We start from the raw sequence: 16,348 nt of genomic DNA, 5'->3' as shown, positions 1-16,348 counted from the left end.
TGGAAATGTAAGACTAAACCTGTTTGAAAGATAATTTTGTGTAATACCTTATTGTCGTAAGAGTGAAACACAAAAGTCAAGTGAGGATAATATAATAGTTCTAAATCTAAAATATCTAAAAAGAATTAGACATTTTATGATGTACTGTACTGTATAGAACACTATTTGGCTGTGGTAAAAATCAGATTGATCCAATAATAAAAACAAGATAAGAGTCAGAATTCCCAGGATATTTAATAAAGAATGGAAATAATAATTCTTGGCAAGCATTTACATATAGTGGGCAATGGAGTGAATGAAAATGCAGCTTAACAATACAGAATAACAGGGGAATGAAGGCTGAAACATATGATGAATGGTTGCATGAACTGGGAATGTCTAGTTTAATGAAGAGAAGGACTAAGGATGACATGATAAATTTCCCAATATTTAAGAAACAGTCTAAAAAAAGAAGGGGAAATCTATGCCCCCAAACATCTAAAGTAATGGATGAAAAGTTATCAAAGAGAGTTCCAACCAAGAACTAAGAAGGGATTTCCTGACAGTGTTAACAAATAACCAGTGGGATGGTTTTCTCTATCACTGGAGGCTTTTAAGAAGAGAGTGGACAGTCATTTCTCCGGAATGGTATAGGGTCTCCTACTTGAATAGGTGGTTGGACTAGATAGAAGACCTCAACTTCTCTTCCAACTGTATTATTCTGTCATCCTGTTATTCTATTGTTATACTCCATCATTTATGTTATGTTATATTCCAGCATTTCAATTATTTCTCTATTGCATGGACACAGACTCTGCTCAAGGTGATCTTTTGGTATTTTCCTTCACTAATGGCTGTGAGGTGGGCCTTGAATCTGGCTAATGATAAAGCCCTTTGGAATTTTGGGATCTTTATGCAGCTAAGATATCTAACTTAAAGAAAGTGTGCAGAGTGGTTCAACAAAGTGGTTCTGGGTAGAACTGAAGAGTTTGCATGCCTGTTCCTGTACACTTTCAGGCAAGATACACAATCTGAAACCTATATATATTCTTTGCATGTAACATCACTTCCTATATAAAAAGGAGACATGGCCTTTGAAGCTCCTCTAGACAGATCTGATTTAGCTCTCTACTGTCACTACTGGCTGTGAGCTGCTCTTCTTGGTATCCAGACAAAATCTTTCTTAATTCTGTAGATATCTTCGATCAAATTCAAGTAATTTGCATGAAAAACAATTGAAAGATAAGTGACTATCTTACTTCAATCCTTCACATGCACTGATGGCTGCAGTTGAGTCCCGATCACTCTCGATGTAACCATGATAATAGCAGTGATCCTATATGGAGGCAAGAGGACTATACTGGTTAAAGCTTGTTTGTAGTGTGATTTGATGAGCACAAATGAGTTCAAAAAGAGCAAAAGATAAACACAAGTTTCCATAAAAACAAATTGCACTGCAAGAGGAATCCTATTGATGGAAAAACATGAAGAACACCAAGAAAATCAACAAAGGAATGTAAAATGTGGACTTCAGATAACAAGTCCTTTATTTTTTTGTCTATGGAGAGTCTCAGTCATCCAGGTGATAATTGTCTCAAAAGTGTTTTGTTTTATTTTTTCAAAAGGCAACTGGACTATTTTTTTCACCACAACTGATGGTTTCTTAGATGATAAATGAAATGTTTTGTTCTTCAAGGAAAAAAATAATCCAGTTACCTTTTGGAAAAAAAAAAAAAAGCTCTTTTGAGAAGCCTTTTTCTCCACCAGTCTTGTCTTTTTGGACATCACCTCTAGTGCTGCACCATAGGATTTGCTGAATAAAGCCTCAAACTTGCTGATTGTCCTATGTTGTTATGATAAGATCTTATCATTACATAGGAAAAATTCCACATTTACTAATGTTGTCAATAACCATAATTGTTATTTTCTTGGGCCCGCATAATGAAAGTTTTGAGAAACACATAACAGGATTAAGCTGCCTATATAACCTGGAAGGCTTCCACTGGTGATTAACTTTGATTCCTAGGAACTTCTGGACCCATATAGACGTTAAAATCAGAAAAATTCTGTTACATATTAAGTAGGAGCAGTTTGTATGACTTTTGAATGTGCTACGCCACAAGTAGGCAATTTTTGGAGACAATGCACTTTTAGATCAATTTTGGGAGAAGTGGTCAAGGACATAAGGAAGTGTGTTAGTGCTGTGATATCATAATATGTTCCGGCTCATATTAGTGAGAGGAACATATAATGGATTTCTATATTCTGTATAAGCAAAGTGAATTCCTCTCACTTTCGGTTTGCCAAATAAATGATTTTGCAGGTATCACTGTAATCTTGTTTAAAAAGCAAAGTACATTCTATCAACCCGATATTCTCATAATAAAGCTATTTGTGGGGCTAACTCCCCAAAATGTTTGATTTTAATCAGTAGGAAAGAATTGGTTGATTGAAATATTGCCCTGTTTATTCAATAAGTAGAACAGACTGGGTTTTAACAATCCTCACATGCTTACACAAAACATTCCCAATATATGTCACATATATAGTACTTCTTGTTTGGATAGCCCGGACTGGTATATGCGTATTTGGAATATTGTGCACAAATATTCTTTTTATTTACTTCATAAATGGAAGACATTGTGCATATTACCTCAACTGGAGGGCTTGTTGTAATTTCTCTGCCATCAGGGGAATAATGAGTCTCAGTGTAATCTTTGGAAAAAAGTCGTCTGGAATGTAGAGAAGACATTATTTATACCAGGAATTAAGTAGAAACAAAGATAATTGTACAATTACTGTATAATGGCATTTTAAAAATACTGTTTGGTATCAAATGAAAGGAGAAGGTATTTTAATCTCATGAGGTTGACTATTTAAGAGGAGTGAAGCTAAATTCTCCTTAGCAAAGAGATTTGCACCAAGGAAGCTGTTCAATTCTCTTCATCAAATCTCAGAGTTGGTTTGATTGACCAGGAGAAGATTTTTTGCATCACCATTTCTTTTATTCTTCTGATCTATGCAACAATCCAATGTAGCTGGTAGGTCTGCAAAGGAGAGTAGTGTAGCTCCCTTTATTTCAAAGGAACCATAGTAGTGCAGTGGTTAGAGTGCAGTGTTGCAAGCTACTTTTGCTGACTGCTGGCTGAGTGCAATCTGGCAGTTGAAATCTCACTAGGATCAAGGCTGACTCAGCCTTCCATCCTTCTAAGCAGGGTAAAATAAGAACCCAAATTGTTGGGGACAATATCCTGACTCTATTAACCATTTAGAGAGGGCTGCGAAGCACTGTAAAGTGGTATATAAGTCTAAATGCTATTGCTGTTCAAGAGTAAAGGGATTCATATTGCTTCAATAAGCAGCCTCAAGTAAAGGGAAGCCTTGAACCTTCATTTAGAAGCATCTCTATTGAAGTTCCAAAACAATAGCATTGGGTCACATTCTACTCCTGGGGTCACATCCATGCTTCTATGTTTCCAGTCTTAATTAAAAAATTAAGAGAACTTCTAAATTAACTTACACATTTTTTTGTAGGTGAAGGACCACTGGTTCTCCATTCACTTTAAATTCATATTGCATGATACCTTCATACTTCATCTGAAATGCAAAGAGTTTAGTGTTTAATTAAAAAGACAATGTGTACCTTCTTAACAATTCAACACTTTCCTGGAAGTCCTGAGTGAATACACATGTAGAGAGAGATCCCTGAAGGGTTTTTTCCCTGGGTTGTATCTCTTCAGCTTTCAACTAAAGAGATTGGCATTCCTTCAGTTTTTATGACTCACCAAGGTAAGGGAAAGTCTAAGAACTACCCCTCAAGACCCTCCAATACAGTTGAAAACCTGCAAGTGTCTTCTGCAGTTGAGCTCTGAAGCTATCTGCATGCCAAAAGCTGAGGGGGGGAGGGGCTGCAATCTGTTTGTGGTTGAAGAAGCTCCCATTTTGACATTTATCCTTCAAACAGGCAGTAGTTGTACCTTTCACTTTTTAATCACTTTCAATGTCCATTAATCTTTTCTTAGTTAAATTTTGAAAGGCTCCCTTTAGTCACAGCTTGTAACACCTTTTTGAGAAGTTGTGCCATTTTAGGGATTTCTTTCTCCAAAATAAGGAAGTGCGGAGAAAAAAAAAGCTGACGGAGAAACATAAAGACTGAAGTCTAGGATTTCAGTTTATTATTGTATTAACTTGTAGCATGGCCTTCTTTGCTGTGGGTGGCTAACAGGGATGTGCAGGCACTAGAGGTAGGGGAGGCAGGAAAAGGAAAGAATTTTAAAGAATTTTTTTAAAATAATTAAAGCCAAGGTAGTTGCTACCAGACTCCAAGTCACAGTGGCTTGGAGTCTGCTTAGTGTTAACTATAGGAGGAGGCGAGAGAACTAGGGGCCTCCTTTGCATAAGGAATTTTTCACCTTTTAAAAGTTAAGCAAGGGTTGAAAAGCGAAAAATTTTGTATGCAAAGGAGGCACTGGTTCTCCCGCCTCCTGATCTGGGAGCAGCGAATCATGCCTTGCACTTGAGCGACTGCGCAATCTAGCAGCAGGAGCCTTGCTTGTAAAATGCACCTGTGTGAGCAAAACCATCAGAAGACTTAGAGGTCTCTTATTTCCCCATTAACCTGCAATATCTTTAACTAGCTAACATTTAATATACATTTAAATTTGTACTGAAATATTTGTTTTACAAGTTTTTTATATATCAATATCTATTTTAGTTTAAATTAATATTTGCAGAGAATGATTCTCAAAGTATTCATACAGCTATGGCTATGGAAAATGATAAGATGTTAGAATGTATTCCAAATAATTGTCCGGCAGGGCACTTTGCATCGTGGGAGCCGCCAAGCGCCTTTGCTGCAGACTCGAAGGCGGCTCCCGCAATGCAAAGGAGGCGCAAAGGAAGGGCCGTGGGGGGTCCTCCTTGGCAGCAGCCTTGGGGGGGGCGGAAGGAAAGATGCTGCAGGCCTCCTGCCTGCCTGTCTCGCCCGTGAGGTCTGAGGTGGGTGGGGGCTTTGGGCTGGGAAGGGCCGTGGGGGGGAGGGCAGGCTCGGGTGGCTCTTCCCCCGTGGGGCCCACACGGCCCTTCCCGGCTGAAGAGGCTCTGTCGTGGGCGGGCAGAGCACGGGACCCGCAACTCCGAGGCCAGTCGGGCGGAGGCCATCTAGGGGGGCGGAGGCTCCAGGCCTCGCTCCGCTCACCCGCCTGTCCTCCGTGGCGCCTTCCCTGCTGGGTGGCTGGCGGGCAGCAGTGAGCAGGCGAGGCGAGGGGAGTCCAGGTGGAGCACCTCCCATCTTGCGAGCTGAGCCGCCGGGTCGGGCCAGGTGATGGCGGTGGGCCTGGTGGTGCCCCGGGAGAGCCGGCCGGCCCTGGAGAGCCTGCTGGATAAAGTTACCAAACTACCAAGATAACTTGACAATGCAGAGGAGTTCATTGCAATTTTGGAAAAACCTGATACCAACTTTTAGTATGGTGGTGTAAATATAAATTTCTCATCACAACTGAAAGAAGAGAATCAAAAAAAAGACAAATTACACACACACACAGACACACACATATCAAACAAAGAGAGATTCATCAGTAAGTTGATGAAAGGAAGAATTTTTTTTTACCTTTTGCTCACGCCGCTGAACTCCTCCTTTGGGCAATGCAGGGACTTTTTGTGGATACACTACTTCATAATCCTTAACCTTCCCGGATTCCAAGATTGTAGCACTCCCTTCAGAAGGAAGGAAGGAAAGAAGGAAGGAAGGAAGGAAGGAAGGAAGGAAGGAAGGAAGGAAGGAAGGAAGGAAGGAAGGAAGATTCATTTTTCTATGTTATTCTATTTTCAGATCTACTACATAATTTGTTATTCAGTTATCAATGGAGAATGGAATTCACAACACAAAAATCCAAAGGCTTTTTTGTGCATATAAAATTTGCTAAATGATGTTTGATGGCTGGGGATCTAACTGGAGATGATGCTTTGGGCAGGTCCAAAAGAAATATTTCACCAGCAAAATGAATAAATAAATATCAATCACGACCCAGTTTTGTGCAGTTAGTGATGAGTGCTAAATATGATTTAAGAAACTAGAAATCACAATAATCTGATTCACACAATTCAGTAAACCAAACTGTATTATGATTTAGCGTATCCATTAGTCAGAGAGCTAGACAAACATAGCTTGTTATGCAAATTCAGCTTCTTAGGAATTCCTTTCAGTTGAACTGCTTTTTCATTGCCATCCTAATAGTTTCACTGACTTTCTTTCATTTTCAAAAATATCTATGGAGAGTTCATAGCATCAGAGTTATCACCAGGGCACCTAAGAACATGTCCATAATCAGATTCAGTGATTTCAGACGTAGATCAAGAATCAAATAATTTAGGGTTGGTTACTGTGTGGGACATTCAATGGCCATCTGCTATTTACTCCTTAACATATTTGTAAATGTGGTGGGCCACAGCACCAACCCTTGCCTTACAACCACAATTAGGACCAGAATTCTGCTAGATCTTTTGGAGGAGATGTTTGAAGACAGAAGCTGGGAAGACTACAAATGGCAGCCACATAATCTTCAGGCACCACAACTTTCATAAATACATGCCAGTTGCCAAGCACCGAAATTTTGATCATGTGACCTTGGGGTTGCTGTGAAAATCATTACTTTTTACAGTGCCACTGTAACTTTGAACAGTCACAAAATGAATGGCTGTAAATCAAGGACTATTTGTATCTGATCTTCACTGATATCCCCAAAACGAAGCAGGGCAGGACTTCTTTAAAACCTGGAATCCCAGAACTACAGACCCTACTGGAAAGCTGGAAAACTGTCCCTGAAGAAATAGTGGAAAACCATTTCTATTCTTGCAGCTAAGCAAGAATACATTATCTATCACAATGTAATTACCAGAAGCTGATTTAACTTAAGATTCCTTGTCCTACAGTAGATGATGCAATTGGGAGACTGACAAAGATATTTCCTTATTTACATTTTAATCCTGACTTTCTATCATGTTGTGCAAATCTAATTAATTCCCTGAATACAAAATCAAAGTGCAACAAAAAATGTTTATAATTTTAAATGGAAACAAACTAATAACAAAAATATCAATAAGGTATGGAGAAAAAAAAACGCTATCCAAAGTCAAACATTCTTTATAGTCTGCTTCAAGGCAAAATTGAGGGAGGGAGGGAGAGAAGCAGGTTTCTTAAGGTAAAAAGTAAGAGCAGTCTAAGCACAACTAGAACTTGACCTTGGAAATGTATCTTCTGAGACTGATAAGCATCTTCCTAAGTAGACCCAGGCAGACATTTATACTTTACTCATACTTTTACGTGGCTTCCAATTTGTATCTGATGCTCATGGGAGGAGTTCATGTCTCCCTACTGGCAAGAAAAGTTACTATTCCCTCCTGCATTGAGAAAATTGTCACATTAGGTTGAGTACAGTTTGCAGATTCTCTGAAGATATCAACAATAACACTAGCTGTGGTTTGCTCAATATTATGCAAGCTTAATTATATGAAGTCTAATTGACCTAGTGGAAGAAAATTATAACTGAAAACACTTTGTTTATTTAATATTTTACAAACTATGTCTCTTGTGTCCTCTTCAGACTTCTAATCCTTTTTTACTCACATTACTGGAAAACTTTCTCTCCAATTTGAACGTGCATTTCTTTTCAGGATCTTAAGTCTTTTCGTTTTTAGGATCTGTTTGAGGCTTGAAAAAACTTTGACAAAGCAAATATTTAAAAAAAACAATCCATTCATTCATAACAAATGCAATCTTTGGGAGTGTTCTTTTGGTAATTCTGTAGAAACTGAAGTGGAACAAATTTTGGTTAAGCATAAAAAGAACCAAACTAGTAATCTGTTGGATGCAATAATCTCTTGTAAGAATTTGAAGAAGGAAACCAAAGAAAACATCTTACCTTGATATGGAAAAAGCACTAAGCATATAGTTACCAAGAGAGCTTGGATCATTTTGGAGCCTGGATTTGGCTAATGGTCAGGGAATCTTTTTTGCTTTCAAGCCAACCTGAGCAGTTCTCCTGTTGACTGTGAGAAGCAAGTAATGAGTCCTTCAGCTTCATTCATGCTCTTATAGGAGAAGGTGTTTGCTAAAGGATTTCCACAAATTCTAAGTTGTAACAATACTATTGGAGGGCAGGTTTCCAGCTGGCTTAGCATATGTCACTCCAGAAATGATAGCTGGGTGGGAAGGGTTCTTTCAAGGCATCCCCCAAAGAAGAAGCCCTAAGGAGGGGATTACTTGCTCACAGCAGACCCCTCCCTGGCCTGCATGTTAAGACAATTAAATTTAGGTACCCTTGTGCATGGGTTTTTAAATGCCAAGGAGACATAGAGGCACATTTGAATAATCTAGCATCCTTTCAACATTACTAACATTTAGTGCTAGTTGCTAATCAGAAAGCTCAATGACCTGACTTGTAATCTTTGAAAAATGTTCTTATTGTGGGAAAGAATGAATCCATGTCAATGGATCTACTAAAAGGATCTCTGACTTCACTACAGGAATATAAAAGCTTTATGCCATAATAGATCTTTCAGTTTTTAAAAGACCCCAGAAGCCTTTGTATAACACCTCCACTAGTCCCTTTTCTGAAAGAGAAGATTTATGGGTTGATTGGGACAAATTTCAGCTGGCGTACTATGCATTCAAAGTGTGAATAGATGATGGAATAACTTCCCTTCAGAAGCTGTAGGTGGCACTGGAGGTTTTAAAGAAATACTGGTTTGACAGAGTGTTGGAGTAGAAGATGTCCAATGTCCATTCCAACTCTGTATTCTGTATTCTTTAAAGAGTTTTTGAATGGGAACATGGAGATGAGTGACAGACAAAGGGAAAGAACCTTCTCTTCATTTAGAAACAAGGAGGTATGTGAGCCTTTGAAACTGTCTTTGGTAGCCAGCTTGTTTTCTTTCAGAACTTCGGCCCTTACCAATATCAGAAGTCCTCTCTTACAAGGATACCAAACTAATTGAAATTGCAAAAACTGTCTAGGTGAAGAGCTATAAAAGTAGCCTCAAGCCACATCTTATCCTGAATGTAATATTGCTCTTTGAGGGGGGGATAAATTATAAACAAGTATTATTACATATGCTTCTCTCTGAAAAAAATATAAGCCAGTTTTTAAGGGCTTTTAAAATCTTGATTTGATGAGAGTCTGATCTAGAATTTTTTCATGCTTTTCTCATAAAAGAAAAAAGGGAGAAAAAGCTTTCCAATCTATTGCCTTCTTAATAATGATTTTGCAATGGGCTTTCTGGAAGTAGGAACTTGGTTCTATTTTAGAATAATCAAAGAATGAAGAAATTAAAAAATACAAAATTCCACACACACACAAACACACCAATTAATCTATGTTTTTTTCTCCTGAAGAAGACCCCGCTCACATGTCAGTATACAAGAAAACTTCTAGATCATCATATATTTCTCCCCTATTTTGTTTTACTGCCCTTGTTTTATTTTCATATATTTTCAATTTTTAATCTGCAAATTGTCCAGAGAACTCCAGTTATTGTGTAATTTAAAGTGTAAAAAACCCTAAACCTAACCAGAAAAAAATGACATTCCGGATACAATTCACTCACTGACATTTCTACTTAATCTGTATATTTTTAGCCTCCCAAATAGCAGAAATTCTACTATTACAATTTTTTTAAAGAGAAAAGCAATAAAATGCAAATACTAGTTTTCACAGAGGAAATGAAAAAAAAATGCACATTTTACACATGTAAATAAAACATACTGTATGGTATAAAGGTTAAAATGTACAATATTAAATGATTTATTTTTCGATCGGTGAATTGTATAGCTTATATTTGTATAATTGTAGTTTTATTAAAGGTGGAAAAATTCTGAAGTGATTTATATTGGCGTGTCAAATACCTGGCATTTTAACAGATGTATATAGACTTTTTATATTTCCATTTTTTACTAAATATCCTGATGATTTTGATTTGTTGTATTTCAAGGTGTTATCAAATCAATCTGACTTCACCACAGCCACATCACAGCCAATTACAGCTGCATAGTTTGCACCATGTACTATAATATTAAACTCTTTTTAGATAGTATATAAAAATTATATTTTTACTTTTTATCCTATTTGCTTGTGATTTTTATGTTATATTTCCTGGTCAATCATTATCTATTCTCTTATGCTAGTAGCTGTTAGGAATTAAATCAAATGATATTGTCTTGGCCAAAGAAAAGATACATGAACAGAAAACTCATCAAGAAAATTGTTGCATAAGAGATATAATCAAGAATTTCTATTAATCTCTTACATTAATCTACCATCTTTTCTCTTTGGATCTTAAAATGGTAAATATTGGTCACCTCTCATTTTATGCTCATAGCACCAACCTTGTGAGTTTCGCTGAGCTGAGAAAAATAATTGTCCAATGCCACCCGGTGAGGCGCATGGTAAGTGGAGACTTAAACATGGATATCCTGAACCCAATCCAATACCTTAATCTATATCATACTGGCACTCCAAAAAGATAGCAAAGTAGAATAAATTTTTAAAATGAATTGGAAATCTAGGGTAGACCTCAGCAGACCACCAAAGAAATAAATATTTTCTCCAGGAAACTAATATCATTTTCACCCTACTCATTATCTGATAGAAACTTCCCTTCAGGTCAAAGAAAACTGAAAATGTTTCAGTGAGCTCAGACATTGAAGGTTGCTGACCAAAAGCCCTCCTGAATCACAGAATCAGTAGACAAGAAAAGAAAACAAGCCTTCATTTGTCACTTTCAGGCTGTCAGTAAAAAACTAAAAGTTTCTGTGAGTTCCCACCTGAACAAGAGGATGATACTTTACTGTACTTGAGAAGAAGTGGCTCCTTGCCAAACCATAATATTCCATAACTGGAAACAGCCATTTCAAATATCCTTATAGCATTGTTGCACTAGGATTAAAGTCTTAATTTTCTTGGAATGTAGGCATGAAAGAAAGAAGGGCCAGATTAAAGTCTTTAGAACCATGACCTGTTCCTGGAGACTTTTGAATGCCAGCATTGTCCAAACATGCAGTTTATATAATACAATTATAGACATATTGTCAGGCACAAATAACTGAGAGCAATCATAGAATGCAGAATAATAGTATTGGAAGATACCTTGGAGGTCTTCTCGCCTATCCTCCTGCCCATAGCAGGAGATTTTATACCATTGCAGATAAATATCTGTCACTCCCTTCTTGATAATCTCCACTGATGGAACATCCACAACTTCCAGAGGCAAGCGCTTACACTGATTAATTGTTCTCACTGTCAGGAAATTTCTCTTTAGATCTAGATTGAATCTCTCTTTAATTATCTTCCTATTACTTTTTGTCCTGTTGTTAAGTGCTTTGGTAAATAAATTGATTCCATCTCCTCTCTGACAAACCATCAAATTCTGGAATACTGCTATCATATCATCCCTAAGCCATTTCTTCATTAAAGTAGACGTGCCTAGTTCCCTCAATTATTCATCATATGATTTAGCCTTCAGACTCCTATCATCTTTGTTCATTTTCTCTGTCCTCTTTCTAAAGTCTCAACTTCTATTGCGTATGATAGTGATAAGAATTAAATGTAGTTTTACAACTGTGTCTCAATAGTATATATGCAGGTGAAAATAAATAAATATTCTTTCTTCCTCTTCATATAGAAGGCAAAGGATAGACCATTCTTGCCAGGCTTATGAACAATTTTTGCCGCAGTGAAGATTGTGTTGAAATGAAGTTTTGGTATTTGGTAAAATTTGCAAAGACTTTTATTCCATAGAGTAATTTGATATACTTTGTATATATTATACTAGTCGGTTGGATACCCATGCTTCACTACGGAACTGGAACAGCAGTAGGTAACATTCTTCGCCATAATGCTCCATTATCCTGAGGCTGTAAAAGGCAGCAACAGACACAGTCTTCTTGAGAGGAACCTTGAGGTGTTTGGGTCGCACTGAGGTTGATTGATGTAGTAGCAATCTTCTCCATGGCAGAACATCAGAGGGTACTGGAGAGCATCATAGGCATGTGTCTCACTGATTCATAACATCCTATTGTCTCTGCTGTGGAGAACAATATCTCTCTTCTCAAAATCCTGGCTGACAAAGAGAACAGCCACTTCTGTAGTTCCCTCAATCATTCATCATATGGTTTAGTTCTGTAGTTCTGGGGATATTGAAACGACCTCAGTGCTCTCCAAAAGGCTTCCTATAGGCATTAATTACCATTTGGAAGTCCTTGTAGCCCTTAGGAACAGAAACAACAGTGGCCTTAAATTGCAGAATATACTTGTTGTGTTCATACAGCAACTGCTGAAGTTGTCTAAATAGTTGTGTATTAACGCCTGGGTAGATTCCACAATGGATGTCTTCTTATTGTAATCATCACCAACAAAATATATCTGGAGAGATGAAGGCTGCTGCTGAGGTCCCACCATGATATTTCCTATCCTGTGGAAGACCTGCTCCTGCACTTTGAATGTTGCCATAAAATTTCCCTCCTTCACCTCTCTGGCTCCAAAAGATGTCATTTGGAAGTATACATTGTACTTGGATACTTAGAGTTTTCAGATGCCATTGGATGCTGATGGGTGAGAAGACTGTGGAAGGGTTCAGGTTAGGGCTGAAGGGGAGGGAAATGGACTTTACTGCTCCTGCAGCACATCCTGGGACTCTCTTCCTGCCACTTTAGAGCATGGCACCAGGCACAGGGTAGCCGGGTTCAAGATCAACAACCTTGTCCCTGGAGTAATCAATCTGAAGTTCATATTAAAAACCAGACAAATATGTCTTAGCCCAAGGCATTGATCTCATTTGTGACTGATTAACAGTCACAAATCATTATTAGATGTATACTTTTTTACAGATTGTCTACTGACTTGGGGATGAGTTTGATGACACTTATATGCAGCTTCCCTTGCTTGTGTTTTCCTAACCGCATCTGTAAATCTTTTTCTATGTTTTTATCTCTTTTCCCTTTTAACTGGTGTTACAGTAGAAGGAAAAGATTCATCTGAACTGAGGAAGAAGATAAGGGGAAAAAATCTGCTTCTGCCTACCAGGATCCATCGGTATTCATCTGGCCAGTGTCCTGTCAGTGTGTGAGAGAGTTGAAGGGTGTTTGGAAAACAGTATTTGCTATGTGAGCAAGAAGGAGACAGAAAGGAGCCTGGGCATGCCTTAGCTCAACTGTTCTGTAGTAAAGCTGCTTGTTGCTGTGAAAGTAAAACAGAAATTGAAACTCCTGTCCTCTGTTTGTGTTTTGCATTTGGAACAGATTTATTTTGAGTTGGGGAGGTGGATTAGAACTCCTTAGCATCAGAGTGTGTTAATAATAATATAGGAAATACTAGCGCTCTGATGGTTATTTTGAAAAATCCTTTCTTAATGAGCACCTAGAAACCAAATTTGTAGTCTGTAGGCTTTATGGCTCTGGAGATTTTGTGATGATGCATGAGTTGTTGGTGTGTGTGTGTGTGTGTGTGTGTGTGTGTGTGTGTTTGTGTACACACACACACACACATAATTAATTTGAGATGAAAGTTGAGATTCAAATCAATTAAGTAAAAGAGAATTTCATATTTTGTAATAATATTGCTCTTACACATTGTGTCCTTTACTTTAGGGACCTTTTCTTTTTTAGGAGTTGCAAATTTCATGGTAACCTTCCAAAAATGAAAGCTTTCTAATTCATAGAAAACCTGAGAATTTCTCTTACCTGTTGCGATATCTCATTTGGTTACTTTGCCCATAAACAGGTTGAAGAAATTGAAGAGATTGTGTTGAAAAAGAATCAGTCAACTAAATTTTATCCTGGAAAATTGGCCACTATGAGAGGTGGCCCTGGCTACTAGCTTACCTGGTTCACAGATCATAGAAGGAGACTTTATACCATCCCAGTCAAGTGGCTGTCCAACCTATTTTTGAAAACCTCTAAAGATGGAGCACCCACAGCTCTATTCTATTGATTAAATGTTTTTACAGTCTTACTTCTACATTGGATATCCCTTCTGGAAGGCAATTATGCTCTCCTCAATCCTTCTCTTTAATAGGTTAGACATACATCAACTTTTTGTTTTTTCAGAAAAGAGTTGTATTAATTCATAGAAGTCATGGGGATCAACAGTTGTTAGCCTTGAAGGCAGAGGGACTATCTCCGAAAGCCATCAGCTAGTAGACCAAAGGGTTTCTGGTTTGATTACAATGAGAACAAGAATTCTGGATTAGATGGGCCAGAGCTCCAATTCAGTATATGTTCTTAAGTACATATCATTTTGTTCCTGAGTGGTATGCAAACTCAGAAAGTATGAAAAAAAATTGTTTTCAGATCTATTTCTTCAAAATCTATTTCTTTTGAAAAATATCCCTTGATATTTGGCTCTTCTTTGTGTTACTCTCTCAAGAACATTTATTTCTGAACTATGTGGTTGTCTACTTTCCACGCTGTCTACATATTTCAAAACAGTAGACACCCCTCATTTACAGCAGTGACTCAAAAGATGTCTGGTGAAGAGAACATCTCTTAGCCCTTTTGCCTTATAAATGACCTTGTCCATATAGCCTTACCTGGCACTGTCCATCTTTACTTTTACAAAACTTTCACATGCCTTGAGATGGCATTTCATTGGTCTTCCTCCTTTTGGCATTACTTATCAAATCTCCATTCTGTTTGTCTTAATGATCTTTTAATCTAATCAGGAGCTTTGGAAGAATTAAGAGTCCTGGTAAAGAAAAGGGTCCTAATCCATGAAAAACAAGCACAATATCTAGCACAGTAAATCACATCCGTGTATAGAACCTGTAATAATAAATATACACTTTGGCATTTAGACTTTCTCATGGCAGGGTTCAGAAAAAAATAAGAAAACACATGCCTAATCATTACTGTAAAGGAAATTGTTTAGCAAAATGAAAATACTAAAACCCTTATTGATATTTTACTGTTGTCCTCTAGACAAGGTGATGGATTTTTCCACTGTGGCATTGGTTAACATTTACAGTTTTATCTAATGGCACAGCTTCTATTTAAAAACAATAATCCTAAACTTCACAGCATCACCAAACTTATTTCAAGATTTTAGTGTTCATAATTCTGATTTCCCAAGGTAGCGTTCTTAAGATAGATCTTCAGATTTTAGCTTTTTTTTTTTTTTAAAAAAAAAAAAGAGTATGTACTTTGATGACTGGGAAGCTAGAGGAAGATCCATCATTTCTCAGTGCTGCTTTTCAAAACTGGTGGAGAGATGAAAAGAAAGAGACTAAAGTCTATGTCAAGATGACTTTTGTAAATATGAAGGTGAACAAAAATACACTTATGAACAGGAGACCAATGCAGTGCCCAACTTCCAATCCAGCAAGCCACATGGTCTTCAGAGGAAAACGTTCTCCATCCATCTGGTAAATGTTAGGATTACCAGTTAGTTGCCATTGAGAGGAGCAAGTATATCATAGCAACTAAGGTGTTGAGTTTGGATTGAGATGATCCAACTCTCAGCTTATCCTCAATCATGGATCACTATTAGCTGGTTGGCTCTCTTACCCCAATCTATCAAAAATGGTAAATATTTTAGAAATATAAAATGAGAAAGACCAACTTCCTCCTGTGCTCTGACTTGAGCTACATGAGAAAAGGAGTAATAAATAGATCATCTCAGATCAATGGTGCACACCACCTATGGTGGCACAGGGGCATGGTGTGCACCTCCATCAATGAATTTGGCTGATGCTGTCTAAGACAAGAGCCTTTTCTGCCCTGGCTCCTTTTCATTTGGGATATTCTCCCACCAGAAGTGATATCTGTACCTTTTTAGGGAGCCTCGAAAAGGGTATGAAAACCTGGCTCTTGCAGCTGGCCTGAGGTTTCAACTGGAGGTGGCTGTTGGATTGGGAAAGACCCTCATCTTTCCTTTGTACTCAGTGTTCCTTTCCTCTGTTAACTTGTTCATTACTCTTATTATTTATTCCCCTTTATTATTTTAATATGCTAGTTTTAAGGTTTATATGCTTCCCAGAATTGTCACTGAACAAGAAGGGCAGCTCATAAATAATAATAAAATAAAAATTAAATAAATAAGATAAAATAAATAAGATAAAATAACAAAATAAATAATAAAATAGAATAAAATAAAATAAAAATACAATGATGAACACTCCAGAATCTAAGATATATTATCAAATACATTTATAGTAGCCCAACATCTTTTTCACCTTACAATTTACCATGTTGTTAAGAAAGTGGTTGATACATTCAAAGAATCAGATTCAGGATTAGGAGAATCTGATTGTTGAGGACTCGGAAAGTCCTCGACTGACGACCTAGTGGCCAGCAACAAGCCAAGCCGTGCCCTGATTGGCT

At 37.5% G+C, this 16,348-nt stretch overlaps 1 protein-coding gene across 2 annotated transcripts in view; it reads right to left on the bottom strand.

Moving 5' to 3' along the window:
• The window catches only part of LOC106556476 (zinc metalloproteinase-disintegrin-like NaMP), a 41,152-nt gene extending 33,097 nt beyond the window's left edge, over window positions 1-8,055 (bottom strand). Inside the window, exons 1-5 of one of the 2 annotated variants that reach the window (XM_087703598.1) lie at window positions 7,899-8,055; window positions 5,588-5,694; window positions 3,500-3,576; window positions 2,633-2,711; window positions 1,239-1,315 (exon numbers count right to left, since the gene is read on the bottom strand). In XM_087703598.1, coding sequence (XP_087559724.1) covers window positions 1,239-1,315; window positions 2,633-2,711; window positions 3,500-3,576; window positions 5,588-5,694; window positions 7,899-7,950 — 392 coding nt within the window. In that variant the 5' untranslated portion in view covers window positions 7,951-8,055. The remainder of the gene's footprint in view (window positions 1-1,238; window positions 1,316-2,632; window positions 2,712-3,499; window positions 3,577-5,587; window positions 5,695-7,898) is intronic. The other variant, XM_087703597.1, reaches the window with a different exon arrangement.
• Between the last annotated feature and the right edge of the window lie 8,293 nt (window positions 8,056-16,348).

The sequence above is a fragment of the Thamnophis sirtalis genome, unplaced genomic scaffold (assembly GCF_051295495.1).
Source record: "Thamnophis sirtalis isolate CommonGarterSnake01/CBP01778 unplaced genomic scaffold, rThaSir2_p1.2 scaffold_2, whole genome shotgun sequence".
Taxonomy (NCBI): Eukaryota; Metazoa; Chordata; class Lepidosauria; order Squamata; family Natricidae; genus Thamnophis; species Thamnophis sirtalis.
Note: the sequence above shows the minus strand (reverse complement) of the source record. Positions and strands in the feature narration are given on the sequence as shown.